The sequence below is a fragment of the Bos javanicus genome, chromosome X (assembly GCF_032452875.1).
Source record: "Bos javanicus breed banteng chromosome X, ARS-OSU_banteng_1.0, whole genome shotgun sequence".
Taxonomy (NCBI): domain Eukaryota; kingdom Metazoa; phylum Chordata; class Mammalia; order Artiodactyla; family Bovidae; genus Bos; species Bos javanicus.
The window spans coordinates 88,872,832-88,883,898 of record NC_083897.1 but is presented as its reverse complement, the minus strand read 5'-3'; the positions used below and the strand labels follow the sequence as shown (position 1 = coordinate 88,883,898).

The window sequence follows — 11,067 nt, the reverse complement described above, 5'->3', positions numbered from 1 at the left end:
TCGTCTCTATTTGAGATCATTTCTCTTCCTATCTCTGTCTCTCCTCCTGCCATCCATTCCATTCTGCCGTGTGTCTGACCTGAGTCAGTTCCCTCTGTCTGTCTTTTCCTCTCTCTAGATGTAGGTCTGTTCCTTTGATCTTTCAGTCCATCTCCACTGCCTGCCCGGGAAACCTCTGTTTACTTCAACGAGGGTTCAGATGAAGGGAGGCAACCCCTCTCTTTCCCCCACCCAGAACAAGAAGAGGGAAACTGAATTAAACTTAAAACTCTACAGGGAAAAAAAAAAAAACAACAAACCGCGGGGCAGATGGAGCACTGGCAGTGCTGATTAGCCACCGACAAAACCCGAGGTGTTGATTGGTCAGAGGGCAGGCGAAGGCAGGGTCTGGCTGAGTGGGAGCCCTGCCGCCCGGTGGCGGGGTCCCAGAGCCCCAGTTCTGAGTTGCCGCTTCAAGAGCTGAGAGGAGCAGGGAGGTGAGGAGGGGGTGCTGGCCATCGAGGGGGCTCCTGAGATGCCAAGGCACGAACAGGGGTCCCGGGAGGGGGCTCAGGGGTTCCCTGAAGATTTTTTTAGTCCTAGTGAGGAATTAAATGGGAGGGGGGTCCTTTTGGTACCCAGATCCCAGGAAATGAATCCAGGAGTGGGTGGGAGTCTTGAAATGGTGCTCACACTTGACGATGGGGCTCCTTGAGAGCCTTCCCTGACCCACGGAGGGGATTCAGGGCTTGGGTAGGGGGTTTCCTGGAGGCAGTTTTAGTGATGATGGGGACCTTGAATGGGGTTTTCTGAGATACGGCATTCCCAGGAAGTGAGTTCAGGGCTGGGGGTTTCTTTAGAGACACTCTGTCCAGAAAAGGGGGACTCCAAGCTTGCATGGGGATTGCAGAGACACCCCACCCCAGGAAGTACATCAGGCACTGGGAGTGGGCTTTTGATGACTGTCTGAGGGACCTCTTCTCCTCATGAGGGGAAATTAGGGCTCAGGCGAGGTTCCTGAGACACCGCAAGTCCAGAAACAATCTCAAGCCTGGAAGTGTCTCTAAAGTGACTTCTACTAAAATAGGGGTATATAAGACTTGACAAAGGTCCTGGAGAATACCTCTGTAGTCCCTAGGAGGGGAATTAAATGGGAATCCCGGGGTCACTTCTATCCCTGGAAAGGGGTTCAGTTTGGAGAATTGCCTTTGGCCTCTATCGAGGATATTCAGAGTTGTGGCAGAGAGCAATTTGCCGTGTCCTGTCCCCGGCGGGGCTGGGGTCGCCGAGCCTGCCCCCCACCCCATCCCCAGCCCCTTCAACAGGTTGCATCAGCTCTTGCTCAGGCTGGCGGCCCAGGCGGGGAGGAGGGGGGTAGGGGGCGTTAGGAGGGGTGGGGCAGTCGGGTCGACACGTGTCCCTGTAAGGAGTGAGAGGCCTAACCACACGGTGAGGGTGGAGGGAAGGGGGAGGTGCTCAGGGGACCGGGGAAGGAGAGAAACCGAGAGTAAGAGAGAGTGAGTCTGGGGTCTGAGAGGAGAGGCTGTCCCCACTCCAGATGGCCATCTCGTCTGCTGAGGGGTCAGTATCTCTCATTCTGTCTCTGTCCCTACCCCTTTATCTCTAGTTGCCTTCTTTTTTTTCCGTGTCTCAATGAGTAAACTGTTGGCGTCTCTCCCTCTCTGATTCCCTTCTGTCTCTCTCCCTTCTCTTTCTCCCTCGGCCTCTCCCTCTTGTCTCCAATCCTCTCCACTTTCCTTCCTGTCTCTCTCATCCCTCTGTCCCTGTTCCCCTCGCCTCATCTGTGTTTCTGTTTCTGTATCTGTCCATTGCCATCAGAGCCTCAGTCCCCTTCATCTAGGTCGCCCCACTTTGTAAGCCACCCTGCTCCATAACTGACCACCCCACCCCATTTCTCTGCCCACAGGATGGAACTGCAGGATCCAAAGATGAACGGAGCCCTCCCTGGGAATGCTGTGGAGTGAGTCGGGGGCCCAATGGGTCAAGGTCAGAGGTCCGAATTACCTTCTCATCACCTCCTTAATTTCTCTGCCTATTCTACCTGCAGGCAGGAGCATGAGGGCTTCCTGCCCAGCCATAGTCCTCCTGGGAGGAAACCGGCCCAGTTCATGGATGTGAGTGACCCCACAGGACCCATCCCAGTTGTATCTTGCCCAGCTCAGCCTCTCCCCTACTGCTCCTTCTTCCCCGGCTCTTCCCTTCTGCTGTTTTGCCTCTGGTCTCTGCCCCACACTCCCCTGTTCCTCTCTACTTCCAGCTGCTCCCCTCTAGAATCTCCCTTCCTTGCTCTCCCTTTCCCAGCTTCTTCCCATATTCAAATTATTTTCCTTCTGATGGCCCTTCCTGGGTTTCTCCCTGCCCCCATCACTTCTTCCCTAGCCTTTCCCAAGGCCCCAGCACTGGTCTCCGTCCCTAGTCTCCTTACCTGGTCCCCTCCCCATGTTCCCTGGGCCTTGCCCCTTACCAGCAGTTCGAGGGGAAGACATCGTTTGGAATGTCAGTGTTCAACCTCAGCAACGCCATCATGGGCAGCGGCATCCTGGGGCTGGCCTATGCCATGGCCCACACGGGGATCCTCCTCTTCCTGTGAGTCCTAGGCAGTCTGGGGTGGGGGCTGGGTGTTGTGGGGCCAGCCGGGAGGCCTGGAGGCCAAGTCCGAGCAGTGCCATCTGCCATAGGGCTTTGTTGCTGTGCATCGCTCTTCTGTCTTCGTACTCCATCCATCTCCTGCTGACCTGTGCTGGTGTTGTAGGTGAGACCCAGAGCTCACCTAGACCTTGGCCTCCAGACCCAAGACCGGCCCCTCAGAACTTGGATCCAGAACCCCAGACACCACACTCAAGTCTCTGGGCTCCAGACCCCAGACTGTACCCTGGGTCTCATACTTTATCTGGGCTCCCAGATTCCCAAGCCCCAATCCTCAGCCCTCAGTCTGACCATCAAAGCCTGTTGCTCAGACCCTCCCTACTCCCAGACCACTCCACTCCACCCTCAGTCTCCAGCTTACTTAGCAAGGAAGCCAGCCCCACAACCCAAGACTACCCTCCCCCAGCTCCCAAGCTGCCACAGCCCCAGATCTCAGACTTCATTCCTACCATGGCTTCAGTGGAGTGAAGCCATGGTAGGACCCCCAGGACCCCCACTACCTACATCTGGCCCCCAACCTTCTCCCTGGCCACAGATCCTACCTGCCAGACTCCAATCCCAAGCCCAATCCTAACTGCCTAACCCTCACCTTCAGCTCCGAGCAATGAGACCCAATCAGCCCAAGCCCCAGCTCCCTAGCTCCCAGGCTCTGGCCCTGGGAGGTTCTCCCACCCCTGGCCTGGCCTCCTGGACCCACAACCTGTCCCTTTCTGGTCCCCTCCCCTCCAGGCATCCGAGCCTATGAACAGCTGGGACAGAGGGCGCTGGGGCCTGCGGGGAAAGTAGTGGTGGCGGCGGTCATCTGTCTGCACAATGTTGGGGGTGAGCACTCTGAGAGGTGGGGGTCAGCTTGGGGGAAGAGGGTGGGCTGAGGTGGGCTTCCCCAGGCTGGGGTGGGAGGGAGATGAGGGGAATGCTTCTGCTTACACCTGCCCCCACCTGCACCAGCCATGTCCAGTTACCTGTTCATCATCAAATCCGAACTTCCCCTGGTTATCGCCACTTTCCTGGACATGGACCCTGAGGGGTGAGTGTGCAACACCCCTTGGCTCTGACCCACAGGCCACTGATTCTGCCTGTGGGGTCTGGCTGCTAGCTTCAACTCTATGTCCGGCTGACTCCCAGGTCTTCTATTTTTGAGGCTGTTGGGCAGGCCAGTTTGGGCAGACTGCGATTCCTGTGTACTGTGATGCTAGCAGTATGTGTGATTGCTCTGGCTAGTGGAGTCCAGTAACACCACATGTTGATTTTTGTGACTGTTCTGGCTGACTCCATGTGTCCAGTGTACTCTCATGTTGACCCTGTGGCTACGCCTATCCAGTAGACTTAAATCCTGTCCATGGGTTTGATTCTGTGACTCTTGCACTGGCAGATTCTCTGGCCATCTGTATGCTAGCTGACTACAGCTGTGTCCTGTGTGCTGTGACTCCAGCCATGTGTGTTTGACATTTGCTTACTCCGACTTTCTCTGGCCGGTGCATTCTGTTCGATTCTGGGTCCATTAGGCCTGGCTGAATCTGTCTAGGTATAAGTGTATGGTCACTGACTCCAGCAGAGTACGTGCACGTGTTTGTGCAGTGTACCATGGCACCAGCTATGTATACATGTGCCTGCTCAGTCACTCAGTCGTGTTGGACTCTGTGACCTCGTGGACTGTAGCTTATTCAGGCTCTTCTGTTTGTGGAATTTTCCAGGCGAGAATACTGGAGTGGGTTGCTGTTTCCTACTCCAATGTATAAATGATTTGTGTTTAACTCTCTGTGTTTAACGTGGTTACCATTGTTCTGGCAAATTCTTTCTGGCTGTTTGTGTGTGAGCCTCAACTGTGACTATATATGTTTTCTGTATTATGGTTCCAACCATGTATGTTTGCCTGTTCTGAGTATATATCCAGCCAATTGTGTGTTTAATTCTGCATCTGTCTGATGGCTGAATCTTTTCAGTTGTTTGTTTATGATAGCTGATTCTGGGTATCCTCTTAGATCTTTGGTTTGATCCTGAAGCCATTCAGGTAGCTAACAGTCTATGTGACTAGATGTGTCTCATTATTATAATTAGCTCCCACTGCATATATGACCAGTGGTGCTTTGTTGGTTTGTAACTGTGTGTCTAGTAGGAAGAGAATATGTGAATGCCCAGAACATATTAAGCACTATTTAATAAAATTCTTTGAGGAAATGAACAATTGTTCAGCCAATTCTGTATTAACAGACTATCCTGCCTGGACACCTCCCTCCAATATCTGTACAGATCCCTCTCTTTCTTTGAGCTTGGTTCCAACAGCATGGGCAGCTGGCTAATTCTGTCTCAGTTTCCATCTTTGATTCTGGCCAAATCGGCTCAACTACTTTCAAGTGCTCAACAAACCTTGAGTTGTTCAAACAATCACACATATGTGTTTCTGACTTTTTGTCGAGTCTGCAGATCATCAAGAGATCATCAGACTGTTGTTCTACCTGTTAGACATACCAGGGTCATGATTCACTCTGTGTCTGGCACCTTGTGTTGGACACTGTGAATCTGGCTGTTGTGGGCTGTTGTTTGCCCATCTGACTGTATGTCCACTTGAGGTCTGATGACACAGTTTGTCCAGCTATGTGTGTGTTCCCAGCTATATCCCTCTGACAGTGTGTGGCTGATAGTCTGATAATCTGTCTGGCTGTTTCTGTCATTCCTGTTGTGCCATTTGTCCCTGTAACCACCTGTAGGGGTCAGCTCATCTCTCCTGACTGTGTGCAGAAACCTGTCTGGCTGTCTTCTATGAGTGTCTGCTTGACAGTTTTCTTTGGTAGGCAGTTAGTCATTATGTTTGCCTGTCTCCTTAGGGACTGGTTCTTGAAGGGAAACCTCCTTATCATCATTGTCAGTGTTTTAATCATCCTGCCACTGGCCCTCATGAGACACTTGGGTAAGAGGCTTCCTGCCTTGGTCATTTGGATGATGGAGTTAGAGAAGGGGAGCCAGATTCAAAGAATCTCAATTTTCAAGGGCTGTGGAATACCAGGGGAGAGCTTGTTTCATGTGGGTTTTAACAGATGAATAGGAGTTTGTCAAGTGTTGGGGGGCTGGTCCAGGTGGAAGTTTGTGCAAAGTGTGGCAAAATTGGGGTGAAGGGGCCTTGAATTTAAGGTCAGACTAGGGGGTTGATATTTGCTTGGGGGGGTTCCCTTGATTTCTGAGACTCTGTATATTGCCCCTTGCAGGCTACCTGGGGTATACCAGTGGTCTCTCTCTGACCTGTATGCTGTTTTTCCTCATTTCGGTGAGTCTGAGGGAGAAGGACATACAAAAGTACAGAAAAGGTTTGGGGCATTGGGACATAGCCTTCCCCATGACCTCACTTCCCTACCCTCCCTCCTCCAGGTCATCTATAAGAAGTTCCAGCTTGGCTGCACTGTAGGCCACAATGGAACAGCAGTGGAGAGCAAGAGCTCCCCAAGCCTTCCCATCCATGGGCTCAACACAAGCTGTGAGGCCCAGATGTTCACAGCTGACTCACAGGTTGGTGTGCTGGCATATGTCTATGCCTTGCACTGTACGCAGGTCCTCTGGTTTTGTCCCACACTGCACTCTGCTCAGAGTGGAGCCAGGTATTGGACATCAGGGGCTTCCATGCGTCTGATGTGGAAGGCAATGGTGGAGCTGGGGGGGTGGGGAGGAGAAGATGGAGCCCTTATACTCTAATCTCTTGTACTTGGACCATTCCCCCAGATGTTCTACACAGTGCCCATTATGGCTTTTGCCTTTGTCTGCCACCCTGAAGTGCTGCCCATCTACACAGAACTCTGCCGGTGAGTGGGCAGGCAAGTGGGCATGGGTGATAGGGCAGCAGGTGGGGTGATAGTCATAATGCCTATCATGGTCCTGGTACTGTACAGCTCGATTGTGGCCAGATTGTGCCAAGGAAGGGGTTTGAGGTGGCCAGGAGGGCTTGGGGGATGCAACACAGTGACTGTTCACTAATTGGGGCTTAAGTATTCTACCCTTTTAACATCCAGTATAAGTGTGAATGGACAAATGGAGAGGCTGAGATCAGATGAAGGGGTGGCATATGTGGATGGGATGGGGGAGATGGGGAAGGTCAGATGGAGAGGGATATGGATGTGCAAAGGAAGGGCAGGGATGATATGATGATGGGAGGAATGTATGAATGATCAATCAGGGGGACAGTGTGGATAATCAGAATGGAGGGAGAGGCTGTGACAGTCAAATGAAAAAGAGAGACAGAGATGGTCAAAGAGATAGGCAGAGTTGGTTATATGGGGTTAGAGGGATGGATAGAGAAGGGAGGCGTGGCTAATACAGGGGAGGCAGAGATGGGCATCTCAGCGTGTACTAGCTGAACATCAGCTCTGGGAAGACTCTAGAGGATGGGGGCTGGTTTGGAGGGGCCTGGACCAAGTCCACGGGTCTGGACATGACAGTTCTATGACCTCTATACCTCAGGCCCTCCAAGCGCAGAATGCAGGCTGTGGCCAACGTGTCCATTGGGGCCATGTTCTGCATGTATGGGCTCACGGCGACCTTTGGATACCTCACCTTCTACAGTGAGTGCGGCTGGGGCCAGGGCTGGGTAGAGAGCTAGGGTGGGGACTGGGTAGATTACTAAGCAGGAGCCTCAGCACTTTCCCTGCATGCTTTCAGACCCCTCGGTTTCCAAAGGGACTATACACACCCTGCATGGAGATTTTGTCACTGTCTGTGTGTGCGTGTGTATGTGTGTGCACACATATATGTTTCTGGGACACTGGTCCTGGTGCTTCAATCACATCCCATCTCCTGTGTCCCATGTCCCAGGCAGCGTGGAGGCGGAGATGCTGCACATGTACAGCCAGCATGACCTGCTCATCCTCTGTGTGCGTCTAGCGGTGCTGCTCGCTGTGACTCTCACGGTGCCAGTTGTGCTGTTCCCTGTATGTTGGGGGCAAGAGTGGGCCTACAGGGTGGAGGGGCATGGATGGATGGGTAGAGCGTTAGGCAGGAATGTTTGGATGGAGGGTGGAGGTAGGAGTGGATGGATGGATGGATAGAGGAGGCTGGGATGGACAGACAGGGAAGATAGAGTTGTCAGATGGACAGAGAAGGCTAAAATAGATGGTCAGACACAAGGGGGACATGGATGGCAGAGTATAAAGAATCAGAAGAACAGGGTTGTCATTTCGAGGGAGAAGGCACAGATGTCTGACTAGACAGAAGAGGGAAGCAGGAATAGACAGAGGGTAGAGGCATAGGTAGATGGATATTCAAGATGAAGAAACAGGGATGGACAGATAAAGGATGGAGACAGAAGTAGTGAGGTGTAGGAGGGACAAGGCTCCCTGATGGAGAGGTTGGCTGAGCAGACAGAGGAGGGAGATGGAAGTCATCAGATGAGGAGAGAGGGGCAGGGACCTCAGGGTGGAAGGACATGTGGGTGGTCAGGAAGGATGAGGCAGACATAGTTGGATAGAGGAGGACAAGATTTCAGACAGTGAGTGGAAGCATAGATGGATGATCACCCAGAAGGGTCACAGACTGTCAAGCAGAAGGGATGCAGGATGCTCATGTAGAAGGTGGAGGCACAGATGGATGGTCAGACAGAATGGAGGTAGAGTCAGATGGAGGAGAAATCAGGGGTCTCAGACTATGGGTGGTGTTAGAGACAGATAAATACATAGAAGGGGAGGCAGTGCTTGAGCCCTGACCCTCATCCTACTGTACTCTGGTCACAGATCCGCCGGGCTCTGCAGCAGCTACTTTTTCCAAGCAAGGCCTTCAGCTGGCCACGCCATGTGGCCATAGCACTGATCCTGCTTGTCTTGGTCAATGTTCTTGTCATCTGTGTGCCAACCATCCGGGATATCTTTGGGGTTATCGGTCTGTATCCCCAGCCCTAGTCCCAGACCCCACATAATATGGGCCTTGTACCCCAATCTTACATTGCTTCTTTCCTTCCTGCTTGTCCTTCAGGGTCTACCTCAGCCCCCAGCCTCATTTTCATCCTTCCCAGCATCTTCTACCTCCGCATTGTGCCCTCTGAGGTGGAGCCCCTCTACTCCTGGCCCAAGATCCAGGTGAGCATTCCAGGGGAGGGCTGGGGAAAGAGGGAGCATTCTGAAGAGGGAGCATTCAAAGATGGCTAAAGGTTGAAGGAACATTTTCAAGAGGGGGCTTGGAGCAGAGAGGGCAGATGGTCTAGAAGAATGAAGAAGATTGTCATAGGAAGAGGCTGAGCAGACAGAGCACAAGAAGAGTTTGAGAAGACAGCAAGCACTTAAGAAGGGGCTGGCGTGGAGGAAGCATTCTTCAGACAGATGGAAGGAGCACTATTAGGAGAAGTTTGGAACATTTTCAAGGAAGATGGGGGAGAGTACTCCCTGAAGAATTTTAGGAAGACGGAAGGAGGAGTCACAGGAAGGGGTTGGTTTTAAAGGAGAGAGAGCAGAAAAGGAGGATCAGGAATGAATGCAGCACTCCCTGGAGGGGATGGAGGAGCTTGGGTGTAGGTACACACCCAGCCCCATCTTTTCTCCCTCTCACCCACAGGCTCTGTGTTTTGGTGTCTTGGGGGTCCTCTTCATGGCGATCAGCCTAGGTTTCATGTTTGCCAACTGGGCCACAGGCCAGAGCCATGTATCTGGACACTGACCAAGCCCTGCTTCACCTGGGCCCCAGTGTGCATCCACCCGTGCACGTGGAGGGAGATGGACTGCTCTCCCGGTTCCCATCAACATAGCCACAGGCTGAAGAGTGGTTCACTCCCTTCTTCCTCAGGGGATGCCAAGCTCAGATCATGACTCTAACCCCAACCCCAACCCTACAGGAGGAGGAGGAGGAGGCTAGGCCCTTAGGGAACCCCTGCCCAGTCCAGTCTTTTCTGCTTCCTCCTTGTAGAAGCTGTTTGTCAGGATCACCGTTGAGCTAAAGGGGAAGAATAAAGATGCTAAATTGCAACTCTATCATCAGTATTTCATTTCTTTCCGGCACTTCTTAGGGGAGCCTTCCCAGGTTCACATTGGTAAATGACAGGAGGACTGTAGCGGCTCTTATCTGTTCACCCACTTCTCTGCCCTTCAGTAGCTGGCTACAAAACTCACATAGATCCCTTCACTGGCTCACTCAGGAAACATCTCCCAGAGCCTACTGGCAACCAGGTGCTGTTCTAGGGTGCTGGGGGTATAGCAGCAGATCGAGCAGACAATAATCCCTGAAGTTGAACAAAAAATCCCTGAAGTTACACAAGAAAGGGCAAAATATGACCTGCCAGCCAAATTCAGCCCACTGACTTTTTGTTTATCCCCAAGCTAATAATAATGGTTTACACATTTCTAAGTGATTGGAAAAAAAATTAAAAGAAGAATTTGTGACAGTTGAAAATTAACATGAAATTCAAACCTCAGTGTCTTCAAATAAAGCTTCATTGAAACTGTCACACTCCTGGTACAGGCCACCAAAACAAACAAACAAACAATACAGTCACGCTTGCTCATTTACACACTGATGATGGCTCTTTAGTGTTACAACAGCAGAGATGAGGAGTTACAAGGGAGACCACAGAGCTCACAAAGCCTAAGCTATTTATTATCTGGCCCTTTTCAGGAAAAAATTGCTAAATCTCTGATCTAGCTGAAGAGAGGAAAACAGATAAAGAGGAGCACTATGAGGAAAATGAGTGTAATGCTGGGATTGGTGGGGGGGGCGGGCAATCAGGGAGACCTTATAGAGAAAAGGAAAAGGAGCTGGGTCCTTGATTGACTAGAAGGAGCAAGTCAAGTTTCAGGTAGAGGAAGCAGCCAGTGCAGAGGCCCTGAGGTAGGAGCAAGCATGGCAGGTCCAAGGAGGAACCAGGGTGGCCATTTTGCTCTCCCATCAACCAATGACACCACAGTCTTGCCAGCAGACTGTTAGGAGACATAGACATTTACCTCACTAATAAGTGAAAAATTCACATGTGTTTCTTTCAGTTTAATTCAGTCACTCAATCACGTCTGACTCTTTGCGACTCCATGGACTGCAGCATATCAGGCTTCTCTGTCCATCACCAACATGCAGAACTTACTCAAACTCACGTGCATCAAGTGGGTGATTCCATCCAACCATCTTGTCCTCTGTCATCCCCTTCTCCTCCAGCCTTCAGTCTTTCCCAGCATCAGGGTCTTTTCCAGTGAGTCAGCTCTTTGCATCAGGTGGCCAAAGTACTGGAATTTGAGCTTCAGCATCAGTCCTTCCAATGAATATTCAGGACTGATTTCCTTTAGGATTGACTGATTGGATCTCCTTGGAGTCCAAGTGACACTCAAGAGTCTTCTCTAACACCACAGTTCAAAAGCATCAATTCTTAGGCGCTCAGCTTTCTTTATGGTCCAACTCTCACATCCATACATGACTACTGGAAAAACCATAGCTTTGACTAGACAGACCTTTGTCAGCAAAGTAATGTCT

At 51.5% G+C, this 11,067-nt stretch overlaps 1 protein-coding gene across 5 annotated transcripts; it reads left to right on the top strand.

The window, feature by feature from the left end:
- The first annotated feature begins 361 nt into the window (after positions 1–361).
- Positions 362–9,584, top strand: SLC38A5 (solute carrier family 38 member 5). Of its 5 annotated transcripts, none has more exons than XM_061409968.1 (16): positions 362–476; positions 1,907–1,960; positions 2,048–2,114; positions 2,471–2,586; positions 2,679–2,752; positions 3,376–3,468; positions 3,595–3,673; positions 5,472–5,554; positions 5,850–5,908; positions 6,010–6,147; positions 6,358–6,437; positions 7,093–7,193; positions 7,444–7,559; positions 8,358–8,502; positions 8,596–8,699; positions 9,172–9,584. In XM_061409968.1, the coding sequence occupies exons 2-16, from the start codon at positions 1,908–1,910 to the stop codon at positions 9,271–9,273; spliced, it is 1,410 nt and encodes a 469-aa protein (XP_061265952.1). In that variant the 5' UTR covers positions 362–476; position 1,907; the 3' UTR covers positions 9,274–9,584. The 5 variants fall into 5 exon arrangements, with proteins under 5 accessions (XP_061265952.1, XP_061265951.1, XP_061265953.1 ...); XM_061409967.1 differs by having other exon boundaries at positions 2,468–2,586; XM_061409966.1 differs by lacking the exon at positions 362–476 and adding an exon at positions 1,448–1,560.
- Positions 9,585–11,067: the final 1,483 nt, after the last annotated feature.

Bases quoted from the DNA above. Each gene is read 5' to 3' on its own strand.
- SLC38A5 (XM_061409965.1), top strand. From the start codon at position 1,538: ATGGCCATCTCGTCTGCTGAGGG. The intron at 1,961-2,047 runs GTGAGTCGGGGG...TTCTACCTGCAG, and splicing joins CTCCCTGGGAATGCTGTGGA to GCAGGAGCATGAGGGCTTCC. The intron at 2,587-2,678 runs GTGAGTCCTAGG...CATCTGCCATAG, and splicing joins ACGGGGATCCTCCTCTTCCT to GGCTTTGTTGCTGTGCATCG.